At 45.7% G+C, this 19,374-nt stretch overlaps 2 protein-coding genes and 1 long non-coding RNA gene across 4 annotated transcripts in view; 2 read left to right on the plus strand and 1 right to left on the minus strand.

Moving 5' to 3' along the window:
* ZSWIM7 (zinc finger SWIM-type containing 7) overlaps positions 1-17,666 on the minus strand; it is a 151,113-nt gene extending 133,447 nt beyond the window's left edge. The window contains exon 1 of the mRNA XM_029611272.1: positions 17,521-17,666. Coding sequence (XP_029467132.1) covers positions 17,521-17,596 — 76 coding nt within the window. The 5' untranslated portion in view covers positions 17,597-17,666. The remainder of the gene's footprint in view (positions 1-17,520) is intronic.
* LOC115096536 lies at positions 1,806-3,637 on the plus strand. Of its 2 annotated transcripts, none has more exons than XR_003858096.1 (3): positions 1,806-1,929; positions 2,638-3,003; positions 3,404-3,637. It is a non-coding gene; the product is annotated as an uncharacterized LOC115096536 (long non-coding RNA). The 2 variants fall into 2 exon arrangements; XR_003858097.1 differs by having other exon boundaries at positions 3,427-3,637.
* Positions 17,667-17,818: 152 nt separating the features above from the next.
* The window catches only part of TTC19 (tetratricopeptide repeat domain 19), a 53,798-nt gene continuing 52,242 nt past the window's right edge, over positions 17,819-19,374 (plus strand). Inside the window, exon 1 of the mRNA XM_029611269.1 lies at positions 17,819-18,251. Coding sequence (XP_029467129.1) covers positions 18,008-18,251 — 244 coding nt within the window. The 5' untranslated portion in view covers positions 17,819-18,007. The remainder of the gene's footprint in view (positions 18,252-19,374) is intronic.

Genomic DNA, 19,374 nt, shown 5'->3' on the forward strand with positions numbered 1-19,374 from the left:
TAAGTGTTACTGAACACAGGGTCCATCTTTTGGTCATCAGAAGTCCATGGGGTCAATAAGGTGAGAGAAAGCTGCATTAGAAGATGCGGTTCTTAAAGTCTGTTATTTACATTTTACTTTATTGTCTGGGTCTTTGCCATAAGAAGCCTTGACACCATCAAAATGGTACAATAAAGTATTCATTCACCAATCTTGCTAAATTCTGTTTTTTAAGCTAATAAAACATTAAAGCCAAGGTATGATATATACAGTGGCAAGTGTGGAAAAATGCAACTTTTCATGAACTTATACTGGTTCCTGCAGACTGAGAATCAGTGGAGTCCAGTGTCTGTAAGGGTAAATTTGGAAAAAATTCACTGAGCCATCTCACATATTCTGGAGGGGAAGACGGTGAGCTGCTGTATCTAATGAAATTTCTGGAAGAGCAGTAGATCTCATCTATATGTCCCCAAAGGCAAACCTTCAAATGGCTCAGTAATTTTCAGCCAGAGCTGCAGACTTAGATACATCATAGAAACATAGAAATGAAGGCAGAAAAGGACCAAACGGTCCATCCAGTCTGCCCAGCAAGTTTATGGTAGCATCTGATGGATTGTAAAGGTCACCCCCAAACTTATCAGTTTCCCCAGACTGTAAAAGTCAGGGCTCTTGTTGGTTGCTGTCCGAGTCCAATTCCCCGTTGAAGCAGAGAGCAAGGTTGAAGCTGCATCAAAACATTCTGGAGGGCTAAAAGTTTGAGACTCCATGAAAAACGTGGCATAACAAGGATCAAGTGTGCTAGAGATTCTGTCAAACTGCTAAAGACTTGGTGAAGGATAATACGGGGTGGAAACAATGGGCTCCAGTGTCCTGGGAAGCGAGTCACAGTTTAAAAGTCCTCAGAGGAGACCTCTTCATTCAGCATGTCCTTGCCAACATCATTCAGCAGTTACCACCTGACTGCTTAATTCATGCCAATTAAGAAAAGAAGAGATGCCATAAGGAGCCTGGGTCCTGAGAGATGCAATTTCTGTAAAGATGCCTACAGGCACTCAGCCCAAACCTGTGCTAATAATCTGACTGACACCCAGACCACGGACCTGCAAGCAGGCAGCTTTGCCTTGTTTCTCAAGACAAGCTGGTAATTTGAAAATCTGTGCAAAACATCTGCACAGACAAAAACAGGAGAATCTCTATGAACATGCTAATTATAATTATTTTACTATGCATACAAGAAAGAACCAAGAAATCCAGCCTACAGGGAAATAAGATTTACTGTGTACTGTAACTGGTCATAAGTCCCTGACAAGCTTCCTTCAATGCTGCTTGAAACTGAAGTACTAACAAAAGGCTGCACAGTACCACTACCCCCTCTGCTGGACAATGACGAGAAGGCGGACATAAGGGCCGATGCTATAAGGTAGGCTGAAGCTGCCACTGGCCTGGACGCACATTATTCCACGCAAAGCCCTATAGGGGGATGTAATAAGTTTTGTCCGTCTGAAAAAACTGCGTATGAACGTGCTTACTGTCCCGCATTTTTTTTTTGTGAATGCATGCTCAAGGCATGCAAAGGAGGAGATTATCTATTCACGGGCATTGCAGGGAACTGTGCTAATGCTAGTGTAGGTTTTTTTTAATGTGGGTTTTTTTTTTTACCACCACATTCAGGGCACGAGTTGTGTGACAGTGCAGACTCAGGGGCCATTTTATTCCATTGCTTGCATTGGTGTGGTGTCGTGTGTCCATGCAGCTCCGGTGTGATTTCCATGATGGAGATTTCAGATTGTGTCAGGCTGTTCCTGATGCTGTGGGATATTCTGCAGGTTCAAAGGATGACAGCAACAGAAGGTTTGGCAGGCGACAGATGTCATGGCAGGAGAGAGAGAATCCGGAGGGAGCAGGTATCATGAGGAGCAGATTGTTCCAGCCGGAACAGGTCACAGAAGGGTAAGGAGGGAGCGGATATTTCACCTCAGGACCATGCTGCTGGGGTTGCCAGAGTCGGATATGGTGAGGACCTTCAGGCTGAGCTCCAGGGCTATCATGAGCCTGTATGAAGAACTCAGAGGGGACATTGATCCCCCTCACAGAACATCAACATGCCCTTCCAGGCCTAGTGAAGCTGCTCAGAATCCTTCATTTTCTGGCCACCAGCTCTTTCCAGAATAAAGTGGCTGGCATGGAGCAACCCACATTTATTTATTTATTTTGGATTTTTTTTTATATACCGAAGTATAGCATACTGCCTTCACTCCGGTTTACATGATAACAACATAATACAAACAGTTAACTTAGAACCTTGTGTAACATTCTAACCGAAATTTTATATGAATACGATATTCCTTAATAGAACTATTAGGTCATTTCTTGAAGGAGCAAATAAACCAAATTAACAACGTAAGTGTTAAACAGGGGTCTTGATTGAACAGCGATAGGGGTCAGAAAAGGAGATCGGAGCAAGTAGGGTGAGGCAGGTCTGGGAGCAGGGAAGGTGTGTCAAAAGGGAGGGATCGTCGACGTGTAATGGTTCAAGATGTGAGTGTGTTACTTAGCCCACGCCGTCTCTGAAAGTTTGGCTGAATAACCAAGTCTTTAGCTCTTTTTTGAAGGATTTGATGTCACAAATTGAACTTAAGTGTTGTGGTTATTCTCCAGTTACTTCACCCACATACTGAGGGCCATGCTGAAGAGCGCGAAACAGCACATCAAATATCCACAGCAGCTTCAGGAGTGGCAACAAATGAAAAGAGCGTTTTTCAACATAGCTGGTATGCCAAATGTAATGGGAGCTATCAACTGTACCCATGTGGCTCTTACCCCTCCTCATGGGAAGAGAGATGGCATACCTGAATCGAAAGCATTACCACTCTCTCAATTTGCAAGTGGTGTGCAACGCTGCTCAGAGGATTCTCAGCGTGGTGGCAAAATTCCCTGCTTGCAGTCAATATTCTTTCATCCTGGCACAGTCAGCACTGGCACAGCAATTCACCGAAAGGAAATGTGGTGAAGGCTGGTTGCTGGGTAAGTGTGAAAAAAAAGAGCTGGTAGAAGTACTTAGAATAATATTCAATCAGCTCTGTGGGGTAAGGGTATGTACAAACAATTTGAAATTACTTACCTGATAATTTCGTTTTCACATGAAGTAAGTAGTGCCTAGGTTAGGGGCTTGGGGTGGGTTCTCCAAGTGGTGGGAGTTTTTAATGTTGTGCATTGGGGTGGATTCTTAGTGCCTCGCGAGTAAGGCTATAAAAAGAAGGGTTGTCAGTGCTTAGAGGTAGAGGGACAGGGGCTGGGTATTTCTTGCCTTGGGTGGTAGCTATAGGGTGCTATAATAAATTTTTGTAGCTAAAAATGTAACAATTACAACTGACTTTTTTTCTAATATTCAATTATTCATGCATAAATTTTAATCTTGTGTTAGTTTTGTGCATTTTCATCTTATAGATTGAGGACCTCAAGATGGCAGTGCCTGAAAAACAGTGGGCCAGGACTGGTGATAAGTTTTGTTTTATCTCTCGCCATTAAGGCCAAAACTTGTCTGTATAGGTAAGTGATGGCTAACCTATGACACGCCGAGACGTTTTTGCTGACATGCGCAGTGTTTCATGGACTATCGGAAATTTAAAAAAAAAAAAAAAAAAAAAAAAAAAAAAAATCGGCTGCACCGAGCCTTTAAAATTAGGTTTTTAGTATCCCCCCTCCCCAATGCCCCCGGGCGCAGGGAGGCTCATTCAGTGCAGCGATAGGCAGGGCCGTGGTGAGGCTCACGTCACCACGGCCCGAAGAAACAGATTGCATTTAAACGCGCTGATGCTCCTCCTCCTTCCTGCCTGTGCGGCCCCGGAAGTAAACGTTGCCGGAGCCGCGTGGGCAGGAAGGAGGTGAAGCATCAGCGCATGCAGAAGAGGAGCAGCACTTGTGCTTACGGGCCACCGCGAATCCCAAGTCGCAGCGGCCCAAGAAGAGGAAGAGGCCAGTAGCAGGGCCGCCACAGAGCCCATCCTGCGGCGACCCGCGAAGAGGAGGCCCAGAGGTGAGAGAGAGGCTGAGGGTCTGTAGAGTGTGTGTGCGTGTATGAGATGAGTTGAGAGATTGTGTTTGAGAGTGAGGACCTGAATGTTTGCAGAGACAGCATGTGCTTGAGCAAGACAGCATATGAGAGAGAGAGAGCCTGTGTGTGAGAGTCAGACAGCATGTGCCAGTGAGAGACTGTGTGTATGAATGATTGTGTGAGAGAGAGCCTGTGCTTGAGCATGTGTGAGTGAGAGAGAGCCTGGGTGTGTAAGTCAGACAGCATGTGCCAGTGAGAGATTGTGTGTATGAATGATTGTATGAGAGAGCATGTGACAGTGAGAGCCTGTGTGTGTGTGAGAAATGCATGTGAGAATGAGAACCTGTGTGTTTGAGGGAAGAAGATGGAAAGAAAAACAGAAAAAAGACAATATAAAAGGAATTGGCAAAAAAAAAATAAGAAAGGGAAGGTGGAAAAAAAAAAGCCTGTGACCAACCAATTAGAAAACTAAGATCAGACAGCAAAGGCAAAAAAAATAGAGATTACTTTTTAGTGATTGGCACATGTAATCTTTGGGAATGTGCAAGAATAGCACTTTCTCTATGCGGATCTCACAATGTACGAGATCAGCATGGAGAAAGTGGAAGCCCACAGGGCCTGCACAGAGGAGGCAGCAAAATGGACTTCAGTGTCAGTAGCAGCAATCGGCACCTCCCCAATAGCCATGTGGCAGCAGTGGCAGCAGAGGAATGAGAGAGGCTCCGAGGTTGCTGGCAAAAGAGAGGGGGGTCTGCATTTAGTGTGTGGCATGTGTATGAATGGGACTCTGCTTGGGGGTGTATGTGTGTGTGAATGCATGGGTGCCTGCCTGGGGGTCTGTGTGTGTGTGAGAATGAATGTGTGCATGCCTGGGGGATGGGGAGGGAGTGGTGTGAAAATGAATGGGAGCCAATAAAAGAAACAGACTGACAGATGAAGCTTGTAACTCTTGCTTGGGCTTGAAGTGTACGAAATACCAACCTTCAATTGAAGATTTAGCCAATGAAATTCAGCAACAAAAAAGTCACTAAGCAGGTAAGGTAAAGAATTATTTGTTTTTGCTTAATTAATAAACACAGTACATATATTAAAATTATAACTTTGTTATTAGAGTTACAAATATCACAAAATTATGGATTTTTCTAGAAGTGACACCACCCGAGTTATGCTCGGGTTTTTTTTATGAATTTTGACACACTGAGCTCAAAAGGTTGGCCATCACTGGTATAGGTCCTGTTTCTAGCAGCATTCGCCCTTCAGCCCACTGCTGACAAAAACTTCTCCTTTACATAGACGCCATATAAGGTCAGCATTTGTTTCTTCACCTGTTACTTTTTACATGCCACATCCAACACAAATCCAGCCAGATGGCCTTAAATGCCTTGCTATTTAGATCACCAACCCACACGTCACCCTTAATAAATACAAAACCCCACGTAATGCACATGAGACAACATCAACATTTATTTTAGTTTTGTTACTTTGAAAGACAAAGGTATTGTCTATGGGTTAAGGTCCTTGCCCTACATCTGAACTGGTAAAGCTTTACTCTTAAAACATATTGGGTACAAATGACATGACTATTTTTGCTCTCTTCACAGAGACCATCCTGTCAGCAGATGAGGAGGAAGGAGAGATGGCAGCCAGAGACACAGCAGTCCTGGGCCCTGCCCAGCCAGCTGCCTCCACTCGGACTGGGGCAGAAGGGAGGCAGAGAGACAGAAACCATCCACCTCTTCTCTCAAGATCTGGTGGCTCAGTGGGAGAACCCAGCTCATCACCTGGACAGACAGCTGCAGGCAATGAGCTGATTACTCAGTGGCAAGTTGCAAGAGTCATCCAGCTCTTGGGGGAAGGAGACTTATGGCAGATCAGGCAGCCCTTGGGGGTCTTGCTAAGGCTGTCAAGAATTTAGCTGAGGTCCAGCAGAATCACACCAGACTTCTGCTGGCCTCAGCTAGGCACATGGACCTGTTTCCACCTCAGCCACACCCCTAAGTCTGTCGTCTCAGCCCATTTAACTCCTTTCCTTTTTTGTGTAAATAATTTTTTTTTTAAAATTAACATTTTCAATGGTGTGTCCTTTATTTTGTTAGAATTCTGCTGCAAGAGAGAAGAGGGAGGGGAAGACAGAATAAGGGGTAAGTTTCACAAGTTTTTGCCTAGACATCAGTTTGGAGAGGGGAGGGGAAAAAAAAAGGAGGTGAGGGGTGATGTGAGAAACAAAAAAAGGTTATTAGAGGCAAGGGTAAAGTCGCTGAGAATAGTATAGAAAGGGGTAATGGGATGTAGGGAGTAGGAGCTGAGACAAGGGAGGGGGAGGGGGTTTGGAAGAGATTATCAGTGAAAATAGGGGTTAGGTAGGTGGAAAGTGAAGATGTAAGGATCCAGTCTTGCATGGGAGAGGGTAGTGAAGGTTAAGAGGGGGGAGAAAGGGTGTGCATTAGGTTAATAAAATACTTAAACAGATGACCAGATACTTCAAATAAAAATGAAAAATGGTTATCTGTGCAAATAATTTAACATTAAAGTATAGTGACGATAGTCAAGGATGGAGAGGTCTCTGAATAGAAGCAGCTAGCAAGAATATGAAGCACTGGATCCGGAAGAACGTGAAGTAGCCCCAAACTCCACAGACGCGTACAGCAGCAATGGGCGAAAAAAAATTGATGTCCACCTTAAAGGAGAAGTTTAAGAAACAAAAACATTTAGAAATTATCAGTAGCAATTCTTGTGTAATAGATGAGAGGGCAATGGGGTTGGTAAGGGATGAGGGGAGGGGGAGAAGTAAAAAAAAAAGGGGGCATTGGGAGAGTACCTAGAGAAAGGATGTGTAGGTAGGAGAATTTATGATTAGCAATTCTTGCACAGGAGAAGATGGGGGGAAATAAAGGGTGGTAAGATAAATGAAAGGGTTGTTGGGAGAGTGAGCTCCTAGAGAAAAGGAGGGGTAGGAGGGGGTAGGTGAAGGGGTTGGAGAAAAGCAGAGTTGCTTACCTGTAACAAGTGTTCTCCTAGGACAGCAGGATGTTAGTCCTCACATGGATGACATCATCAAATGCAGAAATGTCCGTTTCTGGAACTTTGACTGTGCATACTGAGAATGCCCAGCATGCTCTATACCATGCATCCAACATGGTGTCCTGCTTCAGTCTCTTAACATAGAATTATGATAAAAATTAAACACAAAAAAATAAGAGAAACTCAGCTCCGCAGGGTGGTGGGCAGGTTTTGTGAGGACTAACATCCTGCTGTCCTAGAACACCTGTTACAGGTAAGCAATTATGCTTTCTCCTAGGACAAGCCAAATGGTAATCCTCTCTCATGGGTGAATCCCTAGCTACAGGCTGCTTCAGCACAACCTCAGAGTCCATTGGACTCTATGCATGTGTAAGCATGCCAAGGGAATAACATGAACAGTATGGCCATGTGGCCCAATAGTCTGAACATATGCAGAGCTGAAACCTGCTAGCTTTGTTGAATCACCACTGCTATAGACAAGGTGACCACCCTGGATCGTGGCAGGAAGGCTCTTGCCTGAACCGTGTCTAGCAGGGCTCCAATGAAATCCAGTCAAGGTGACATGCGGAGATGGGACTTTGGTACTTGATAACCAGCCCTAGCAACACCCCCTGGATGGTCACACGCAAGGACCAATTGGCCCCTGTCCGAGAAGGGCTCTTGACCAGCCCATTGTCCAAGTAAGGGAAAACATGCACTCCCAGTCTGTGGAGGTGTGACCCCACCATGGCCAGACAGTTTGTAAAGACACGTGGGACAGATGCTAGCCTGAACGGCAACATTCTGTACTGAAAGTGCTGTTTTCCTACCACAAATCTGAGATACTACCTGTGACCTGGGAAGACCTCTATGTGAGCGTATGCGTCCTTTATAAATCGAGGGAGCATAGCCAGTCCCCTTTTTGCAGGAGGGGAAGCAAGGTGCCTAGGGAATCCATTCTGAACTTTTCTTTTTTGAGAAACTTGTTCAAGGCCCTCAGGTCTAGGATGGGACAGAGTCCCCCTGTTCTCTTTGGAATCAGAAGTACCGAGAGTAGAATCCCTGCCCTTTTTGCCTTGGTGGGACAGGTTTGACCGCTCTAGCCGTTAAGAGGGCAGAGAGCTCCTGTAACAGTATCTCAAGATGTGCTATTGACCCCCAAAATGATCACAGAGGGCAATTTGACGGGACATCCAATAGGTTCAATTAGTACCTTCGATGGACAGAACCCACTGGTCCGAAGTTATACTGTGCCACCAATCCGCAAAGAACCGTAGCCCCAGCATCTCTGGTACGGGTGGCTGGCTCATGCTCCCTACAATCCAGTCAAAACCCCGTCCCAGGATTTAGCTGGGGAGTCAGCTGGGAGTTTTGTTGCCTGGGATGGCCACAGGAGCTTACCCTCTGCGAATGGGTGTAAGGGGCCAGAGGAGAGTATGTCCTCTGATGGTAGAAAGACTTCCTCTGACCCTGCCTCACAGACCTCCTGGCTGAGGAGGGTGGGTCTGAAGTTCTGGTGGAGAGCTGCTAGAGGGTCTCATGGTGATCCCATAGCTGGGCCACCGTGTCCCTCACCTTATCTCTGAAGAGATTCTCTCCTGTGCATAGCAAGTCAGCGAATCTTTCCTGCATCTCCGGTTGGAGATCTGAGGCCTGCAGCCATGCCATCCTGTGAGCGTTGATTCCTGCTACAGAGACTTGATGAGGTCTCTAAAACATCGTAGGTTGAACAAACTTCATGTTTTCCACGCTCCAGGCCCTGATGCACCAGCAACAAGAAGGGGTCTTGCTGCTGCTGAGGCAGTCGTTTGGCTGCCTCCAGAAGTTGCACGAGATTTGGCTCATGTAGAGCTGGTAAGAGGCTATGTGGACAACGAGCATGGCCCCTTGGAATACTTTCCTCCCAAGAGCATCCATCACTCTAGGATCCTTGCCCAGGGGTGTCAAGGAATGGGTCCGAGAGCACTTGGCTTTCTTTAGAGCTGATGCTTCTTGAATCTGCTGGCCTGTTGGATGAGGTAAACCCCCATCTGCCTTCCTGTTGTCAAGAGGTACTTGAGAGGGGGTGTTCCCAGATCCTCAGCAGCAACTCCTTAAAGATCTCATGCTCCAGGACTGCCATGATCTCTTTAGGATCATCCACAAACTGGAGGATTTCCAACATCTGGTGTCTGGCATACTCCTCAGTCATTAACTGAAAAGGGATGGCCTCAGCCATCACCCTACAAAGCCTGCGAAGGTCAAATTGTCCGGAAACCTCCTTCGCTCATCTGGAGGAGAGAGTGCTCTGAAGGGAGACCCTCTGAGTCCTTGGAGGATTCTTCAGTATCATCATCCCCTGAGGGGGTCATATAGGGCCTCATCCTCACTACTTCACAGAGGATGGAGCCCTGAGTACTTGGCCTTCGTCCAGAGGCACAGGCATCTGTGCCACCGGTGCCAGCCCCGGGGCTGCAGGCCTCAGTGTCCCTGCCAGCCTCGATGGAGCTTCCTCCTCAGAGGAAAAGACAACAAGCACCTTATAGGTCAGGGGAAGCAATCTTGCCCCGCCAGGCATCGATGATCTCCCGAGAAACAGCCACCAACTGGGTCGGTAACTCACTGATAAGCACATTGAGCCATTCCAGCAGGGCGAGTGCTGGCACCGGTGGTGCCACCGGTTCGATACTCTGCAACACCTGTTCCACTGCCAGCTGGATCCTATGCTCCAGTTCTTCCTCAAAAGTTGCCAATGCCAAAACCAACTGGGAGGCAGGAGGGGTGGCCAAAACTTCCTCAGATCCCCAAGGTGGATTGGCGACTGGCACCAGGACCAGTGGAGACCGTCGCAGAGCCCCAGCACAGATGGAGGATGGGCACTCCCTCACCGCAGAGTTGCTTCAGGGGCATCACGGCATGAGCCAGTGCCTTTCCATGCCTGACAGCGTGTATTGAAGGTGACAGGTGCCAATGCTTCGACTTCCCTTGGTGCTCAGCCCAGTTTTTCCCCAGTGCCAAGGTCAATTATGATGAACCAGACGTCCTCAATCTGGAAGAGACTGACAGGGGCCAGTCCCTGGCACCACTATCTGCCAATGACATCAACAGAACTGACAGCCCCGCATCCATCGGTGCAGATGGCACAGATGCCAATGGCTCGGACTTCCTTGACCCATCCTTGACTTATCGATTTGAGCGCGATGTCCCTTAGGGGTTATCTGGGCGCACATGCAACCCCAAAAATTGTGCAATGCCCCCAGGCAGAGGACACACTTTGGGGGCCCATAATGGACATGGTCCTCTGATACTGGGGGCACTGAAAGAAACCAGACGAGGTCATGAACAAAAAGAAAGAGAAAAAGAACAAAAAGAAAAAAAAAACGAAAGACGTAGACTGAAGGCAGACACCCGCAGGCAGCGCCACCTCGGTGGGGGGGGGGGGGGGGGGGGGGGGGGGAGAGAGACGGACACAAAAGCAAAAAAAACCTTAAACTGATGAAAACCCTGACTGAGGAGACTAATGGGAACTGAGAGGGACTCGCGTTCGATGAAATTACAAGAGCACACGAAAAGATAGTGGAACAAAGTTTCCAAAGGCATTTTCTTGAAGAAAAGCCATGAGCTCACTCAACCACGAGAAGAGTTCCACAGGGAAAGGGGGGAAAAAAAAAAAAAAAAAAGACTAAAGATGAACCTCGCATGGACGCATGGTATAGGGCATGCTCAGTATGCATGAAGTTCCAGAATCTTTTTCTGTGCTGGGCTCCATCCAATGTCACCCATGTGTGAGGACTACCATCCTGCTTGTCCTAGGAGAATTGTTGGGAACAAGTCTTGCATAAGAGAAAGGGGGGGGGGGGGGAGAGAGGATGGGAGTGAGAGCATCTAGAGGAAGGAGGGGTAGAAGGGGGTGAGGTTACCACTCACATACAGAAGTGACAAATGAAGGCAGGCCAGGCACTTGGAGTGAGAGAAGCATTCAAACCAGCTAGAGGTGCACTAGCTCATTGTCCATATCCACATTCAGCACTGACAAGCAAAGTCAGGCCAGGCAAAGGCAGAGGCAGGGAGGGAGAACTGTCTGAAGAGACAAGGCTTGCAGGCGTAAGGTCCGTCAGCAGCAAAAGGGTATACAGAAGCTGAGAGATGACGTTTATTATAATCTGCATAAAGGAAAAACAAAATTAGCCAAAACATTCTCCACAATACACTTCTAGCTGTAGGAAGCCAAGAAGTGATGAGACCACTGAAATTTTAAAGTGATGCTGCTCACGTATTTAAAAGAGATGAATGACTGAGGACAGCTGGCCAGACAAAGACGATTCAGTAGGGTGGAGGCATCTGCGAGGAGACGAAGCTTGCAGGTGAGAAACATTGGCACCAGAGAAAAGGGCAAGAGCGCAATAGCCATCTGTGTACAGCAGCAATGAGTGCCGGCAGAGTCAGTGAGGGAAGGGCATCTGCGAAGAGATGAGGCTTGTAGGTGTGAGATCCATCAGCGCTGGAAGTGCAGAGGCTCACTGACCATCTCCGTGTACAGCAGTGACAAGCAATAACTGACAGTCTTAATGGAACTGTCATTGATTAAGGGCCATGCAGTCATTTATTATTTACCGCTTGCTATCCTGGTCACCCCATTTGCCTCTGTGAGGGGGGAGTCTCTTTCGGGAGCAGAGCTTTCGTAGGAGTTTTTCTGGGCTCTTCCCATACCCAAAGTAACATTCAACTCCTGCATTGCTCAACATATCCTTCTCTTTACCATTGTGGATGTCTTCAGTCCAAAAAGCATCTTGTAATTCTCAGACCTTTCTCACAAGCATGCCTCTTCTCCTTCTGGATACTGGGACCAGCCTACTGTAGCTCCCTACCTCCCTGGTCACTACACCCTCTCCTCCTGCTCCACCCGCCTTCTTTTCCCTCCACTCCCATGCCCAGCTGCACCCTCAAACACTTGCATACCCCCTCTCCTCTTGCCCCATCTGCTCTCCCAGACTACACTCATCTGAGACAGATGCCAGACTCCTCCTTATCCATCCTTTCCCCACTTGTCTACCTGTCATGTACATCCTCACCCTCAGACACCCACCCCTCCGTCACACTTCATTCTCAGAAACTCCCACTCTGCTCTTTCTTGCCTAGAGGACAAAAACAGACAGCAAGACAAAGCAATGCTTCTGCCAAACTGTAATCACAGTCAATAGACAATGGGAAGAGGAAAGAACAATGAACAATTAGCTCAAAAAACACAATCGCAAAGAAACTCCTAAACCTGCTGCTAGCCTCTGGACACCTCCTACTCCCATCAATTCCAAACTACACCCACACCAGGCTAATGTAAGGATGTGCTTTGACATATGTACACCAGTCACAACTCTGAAGATCATGCCACTGTACAGAACCAATACAATGTGCTACAATTTCCCGCTCTGTCCTATACAGTCAATATAGCAGGCACTGCTTTTCCCGTTCTTAAAAGACCCGCTATTATCACTGCCATGTGCTGTGAATTATCATCCATGAATATATTTGCATGTTTTCTGCAGCACAGTTACTCAAAATATAAAAAAATATATTCCAGGGTCATACTTTCACTGAAAAGGGAGACCCATTCACTCGCTTTTATGAGTGGATCAGAGGCATGGCTTTTCAGCACGGATGTGGCTGATTACATGGGGTCTTATTGTGCTTATGTAGGCACCCTTCTTCATGTGTGCACGGATTTCTGTGCACAAATAATTTGCATAATTTTTTTTTTTTTACATCCTGCGGAAGCATCAGCTTTAGCCATGTATGATGATCAAAACCTGTACTCATAACTAGCACCTGTTTTACTACGGGTCTTATTACATTGGCCCCACAGTCAGCTAGATTTCTCCCATATTACTGGGCCAGACTTGCAGTTTAAGTCATCCAAGTTTAGATTTCCTGTCCTTCAGGAACAATTGGGTTTGGGTGTACCACAGATATGGTATATTCAGCCCAGAGACGGAGAGATGGCCAACAAGGGCTCATACAGCCACCAGGAGGAGGGCTGGCAGAGCAAAGATGGAATACAAATAAAAGGAAAAAAACAAAAAAGTTTAACACCTAATAAAATAAACCATAAAATACACTACAGGTCAGACATCTCATTCTCTTTCCTAGGTTAATTTTTCAACTCTATTCATCTATACAGACACACTCAAAACCTAATGACTGTGGTCCTCACATGCGAAAACTTTGAATGTAAGGGACTATGCATCTGACGGGAATTCTCATCAACTACCCGAACCTTTCATCTCCTGATCATAGATTTAAATCCAATTCAGGTGGATAGGGACTTAAGAAAAAGTGACATCAGTCTGGTTCCCAGATCACAGAAGTTGGTTTGAGCTGATTGTACTCCGTATGAGACTATGGGCCGGATTTAAAAACCTGCGCACACAAGTGTACACCCAATTTTATAACATGCGCGCGCAGCTGCGCATGTTATAAAATCCAGGGTTGGCGCTTGCAAGGTGGTGCACAATTGTGCACCTTGCGAGCGCCGAGTCATGCTGCCTTCCTCCATTCTCTCTCAGGCTGCTCCGAAATCAGAGCGGCCTCGGAGGGAACTTCTCTACCCTCCCACACCACCTTCCCATAACTCTCCCACCCCCCAGCCCCAAGCTAAACCCCCCTAAAAAACAAAACAAAACAAAAACTTACAAGTTACGCCTGCCTTGGCCGGCACGCGATCCCGGGCACAGCAGCAAATGGCCGCTGTGCCTGGAGTCTCTGTCCACACCCCGCCCCTTCTTGCAAGCCCCGGAGCTTTATGCGCGCTGCCAGGCCTTTTAAAAATAGGTCTGATGCATGTAGGGCTTTTAAAATCTGTCCCTAAGATTGCACGTGCAAGACGATTGAATTGCCCTCTCATCCACAGAGGCTGCCCCTCCAGATCAGAGCAGGACTGAGACACAGTGACCTGTGGATGAATGGAGGACTTCAGTTTCCAGTGATGTCAATCTGGAACCTCTCACATATTAAACTTTTCTTTTTACAACCCCCCACCCCCCCAAAAAAAAAACCACCATAAAACCGCACAAACATACTTTAAAGTGATTCTTTGGGCATAAAATTGATCTTTTGTCACCGAAGAAAAGTACCACGAGGATTGTAAGTTATATACAAATCTCTACAAAAGTGAAAGTTTTTTGTTGGTCCAATATAAATATACTACAATCTCTGAGGTACTCTGTATTTAAGCAGATCTAATTTTTCTCCTATCATCTTACCTTGCCATTAAGTTTAGTCTGTTTCATTAATAAGTTACAGATTTATCGCACATTTTTACCAATTTTCAAGTGCCTGTACAAGATATTATCAAATAGTGTGGATCCTGCTTTGCTACATCAAATATCCCAAGACAATTGAGGGGCTAATATACTAAAATGCACTAACACACCCTTTATAAAAAAAAAAAAAGGCCCCATTCACTGTTATGTAAGCCATATTAAAATTGTCCCTTAACATGTGTTAGTAAATCAGCCCCTGAGAAAGTAAAGTTACCTATTAAGGTGTGAAGAACATAATGAGCCAGGAATGGACAAAGAAATATTACTTTGGTATATCCTAAAATGGCAAATATATACAAAAGTGGAAAGGGGCGTGACAGTGACAAAACTTGTCAGAAAAATAGTTCATATAACAAAATGGGATCTTAAATAGTGCTTTCAGAACAATAATGTACAAATATTGATCATGAAGCATAGCTCAGTATGCCAGCTGGCCAAATACAGCACTCCAGTTTTGTAACTGCTTATGCTCCAAAAGGTTTAATCTTTAGAGGGGTAGCAGTGCTAGTCTGGTGTAGCAAAAATGACAAAGGTGGCGCCTTATACTCACCAATTTGAGGCATGAGCTTCCAAGGTTAAATGAAAGTGTACCACATATTAAGAAGCTCCTAAGTGCATGAAAGAGGTACAGATTTGCACAAGGCTTTTAATCAAAGCAGGTCATGTGTCAAGACAGAAGCCAGCAATTCCATATTTGGAGACAGGAAAATAAAAGTGACTTGCTCAAGAACACAGAGTCAAAGGTGGGATTTGAACTCACATCCCAGGACTGCTCTGAATCATAGTTTAAAGGTCTAAGCACCATACCACCACTCCTCAAAGAATTTTATTTCCTCCAGCATCAGGTCTCTATAGAGGAAAAATATTTTTGGCACAAGATACCAGGAATGATGAAGATTTTCACCGAGAATTGTTCTCTCTTCCAAATGGTGTACATGACAGAGCTGTGCATCAACATATAAAAGCTCTTACAAGCAGGATTTGGAGGTGAACATAAAAAATACTAAAAAGGTACCACTGAAAAAGCACAGCAGTCGGGGAACATAAGAACATGCCATACTGGTTCAAACTAAGGGTCCAAACCTAGCATCCTGTCTCCAACAGTGGCCAGTCCAGGCCATAAGAACCTGGCAAGTACCCCAAAACTAAGTCTATACCATGTTACCGTTGCTAGTAATATCAGTGGCTATTTTCTAATTAATTAATAGCAGGTAATGGACTTCTCCAAGAACTTATCCAATCCTTTTTTTAAGCCCAACTACACTAACTACATCCCCTGGCAACAAATTCCAGAGTTTAATTGTGCGTTGAGTGAAAAAGAACTCTCTCAGATTAGTTTTAAATGTGCCACATGCTAAAATCATAGAGTGCCCCCTAGTCTTTCTATTATCCAAAAGAGTAAATAACCGATTCACATTTACCCGTTCTAGACCTCTCATGATTTTAAACACCTCTATCATATCCCCCCTCAACCGTCTCTTCTCAGAGCTGAACAGTCCTAACCTCTTTAGTCTTTCCTCATAGGGGAGCTGTTTCATCCCCTTTATCATGTTGATTACCTTTCTCTGTAGGAAAAAGTGCAGTTGCTTACCTGTAACAGGTGTTCCCCTAGACAGCAGGATATTAGTCCTCAGGAAACCCTGCAGAGTTGGGTCATCATGCTTTTTATTTCAGTTTTCGCTGTATTTTTTGCTATGTTAAGAGACTGAAGGGGTACCTCGCGTGGATGCACGAATACTGGCATGCTCAGTGTGCTAGTCAAAGCTTCTAGAAGCTTTGACAAAAGTTTTCCATGCCGGGCTCCATCTGTTGTCACCCATCTGTGAGGACTAACATCCTACTGTCCTAGCAGAACACGTGTTACAGGTAAGCAACTGCACTTACTCCTATGCTTATACTCTTTCCCCGTCTCATATGGAATTTCTATCCATAGAGAACCTAGACTGCAGTTTGATTCTACGACATCCTAACATATAGCATCACTCAACATTTGATCTATCCTGCCATTGTGATATTTTGTAGCCTGGTATCAATGTCCCATTGGTTTTCCTCTTTCCAGCAGATTTCTCAAATGTATGTTATGTCTATTTTCATTTAGTGCTATACTAACTCACCAATCTTGTTTTTAAACTTCAGCAACTGCAAATAGAAAAGCAAGTGTGGGGGCTGGGGATCTACATTGCATTTGAATCCACTTAAATTACCTCAGGTTTTACTACCTTCTATCCAGAAATGCTGACTTATCTGCTTTAAACAATACCTTCTGAAGATATTATGCATCTACTATACATTTAAACAGCTAGCTTTAGGTTAGCTCACCTGAAACCATACTAGAAAAAAAAAAGTGATTCTGTATGAGTAGAGGCCTTATGACGTCCACTTTATATTAGCTCTTGTGCACCCAAGAAGCGGCTGAGATAGATTTTTGTTTATTGCTACCTGCCAGATCACTGCTACTACAGTCTCAAATTAGAGTTGGTACTAGTGTTATACTTACGTTTTAGATTTTTAACAAAAAAAAAATGTGCAAACTGAGAGTAACCAGGGTGGAAGCCTTACAGATTGGAAACATTGCTCACACATTTCAAACTTCTAGTTTAGCTGTGTCTTTTGTCCCCAATATACGCACAGGTACTTTACTTGGTACCAGTGAATTATACCATTACAGAACAAACAGTGTGCATTCTATTTTTTTGAGCCATACTCCATAAGGGATTTTTTAAAATAATTAAAAATTGCTTACTTCGGTTTTCTTAAACTCAAACTGCAAATTCTGCCCAAATTTGCTTCTGTAAGTAACTAGAAAAAGTTTGGTTCGCTTGTCTATCTTTTGGCAGGACGTTTCATAAATACTTTAATTGGGTCTTACTCTAAGAAAACCCACAGCGCAGCCAGCTTACAGTGCAACTGGGGCGGAATTCCTGCTGGAGTGAAGGGCAGGTTAGGAAAGGCCTTTAAGTTCAAGAAACAACCGAAAACGAAGACACAAAAAAAAGGTACCGCAAAAAAAAAAAAGTGCTAGAAAGCATTGACATGAATTATTTCAGCACACTAAAAAATATAAAAACTTTCATAACATAATAAACTCAAACTCCCTCCTCTAGAGGCAGGGAGGAGCCCAGGTCCCACCGCGCCCCTCCGACCCAGAAGAAGCGCCTTGCTGACAGTCAGTGCATACAAGCAGACTCTTACTTTGGGAGCTTTCCTGGTAGCACGTTTTCACCTCCTTCAAGAGCTCTTCTGCAATGGCAGGCAGAACAGCGTCCATGACATAACAGGAAAAAGAAAAAGACCCAAACTCCGTCCTCTTCACATCACAAGTTTCAAGCACCCGCGCTACTAACCTGCGCGCGATTCTGGGTCAGATATCGCGAGATTTGCTCTCTCGCCCAATCAGGGGTGGAGTTCTCCAAGAGTGGTCCCCTCCCCCAAAAGCCACGTGGATTCTGTGCACCGCCCCGTAAGCCGCAGGCAAGGCTCTTATTAGCCTGTGTTAATAAAAAATGTGTGGACAGTTGCAGTCGTCAGTCACTGTGAACAAGCAGCCTGCAGGTAGGGCATAAGAATGCCCTCTCCAGCAGCAGAGGGGGAGGTGCGAAGCCGTAACGGCCGCCTCCCGCCCTGGTCACGTGGTAGGAAGCACCGAGTCGCAAGGTTGCTTCTGGTTAAGTGACGGAGAATGGCTTCCAGTGGCCGCATGTATCTGCGCAGGGGGCTCAGCTTCCTAGGGGCGCTGCGGAGGCCTTTCCCCGGCGAAAGCTTCGGCCGCCCGGAGAGTGCGGGCTGGGGGCAGCGAGCTGTACGTTGGGGCCAGGGCCAAGGCGGGAGAGGGTCTGAGAGTCCAAAGATGGTCATCCGGACTCCATGGGAGGACGCGAGAGGCTGGGCCTGGAGCAGGAGCGCGATAGGTGGCTGCCTCGCAGGTAAAAGGCCTCGCAGGGAGGAGCTGAGGTTGAGTTCGTTCGCGGGGTCTCAAGAGCTCCCGGCGTCTCAGGCTTTCCCAGTCCCCTAATGAGCCTGAAGTGGAGAGCGCCGACTGCAGACCCCCTGCCGGAAAACTTGGGGAAACCCCAGGGATGAGCTGCAAGGACAGGATCTGCCGGGTGCTTCCACTGTCGGAGGCGGGTTGCTGAGCTCGGTCCACATTCCCCCCAGTGCTTTCAGTTCAGAGGGGATGCCAGTCTGCTTTCTGTCTCCTTCAGAGGCATAGCCGGCGTGAATAATTGTGACGTAATTCTGTAACTTTTAATTTATTGTGGAAACTACGGTATAAATCGCCTGAACTCTTGGGAGAGAGGATATATATATATATAACTAAAGTAGCTCTGATGCTTGGACTCGAGGACTACTTCTGGGGGGAGCACTGTAGTTTTTGTTTTTTTTTATAATCGGCCAGTACCGAGGCTCCAGGCAGTGTACAACAGATATGTATATTCAAGTTAAACATAAATGAAAGACATAAGCCACTGATCTTCCCTGGTGTGTACAGCTTGGAAAGAATGGATCTCATCATAAATTAACAGAAATGCTTGTTTAAATAATATATGAACAAAAGTTTATAACAAACCCTTAAAAGTCTTGCTGCAACATATCAAGCTCAGTTCTTGGGGGAATTGAGTTCCAGAGTATCTGCACAGCCACAGAAACTGCATGCTCTCTTGTGTCAACTGTAGTTAGTGACAGAGTTGCCAACTTTCCTACCTCTTTCCAAAAATGTTCTGACTTTCTACTAGAAGTAAGGCTAAAGAACAAAAAAAATATAATAAGGTGATACCACTAAACCACACAACTTTATTCATCTTTCTACTGGCTTCTAACAGTTCCTGGACTTTCCACAAATTTTAATGCAAAGGTTAAGATATTGCCCTTCTCCTGTTAACAGATCTTCATCTTCAGAGCTTTCAGGTAGCAGAATGTAAGAAGTTGCCATACTGGGTAAGACCAAAGGTCCATCAAGCACAGCATCCTGTTTTCAACACTGGCCAATCCAAGTTACAAGTACCCAAACAATTCTTGTTCATACCCAAATCAATCTAGACTCCTGGG

Source organism: Rhinatrema bivittatum, chromosome 8 (assembly GCF_901001135.1).
Source record: "Rhinatrema bivittatum chromosome 8, aRhiBiv1.1, whole genome shotgun sequence".
NCBI classification, from domain to species: Eukaryota; Metazoa; Chordata; class Amphibia; order Gymnophiona; family Rhinatrematidae; genus Rhinatrema; species Rhinatrema bivittatum.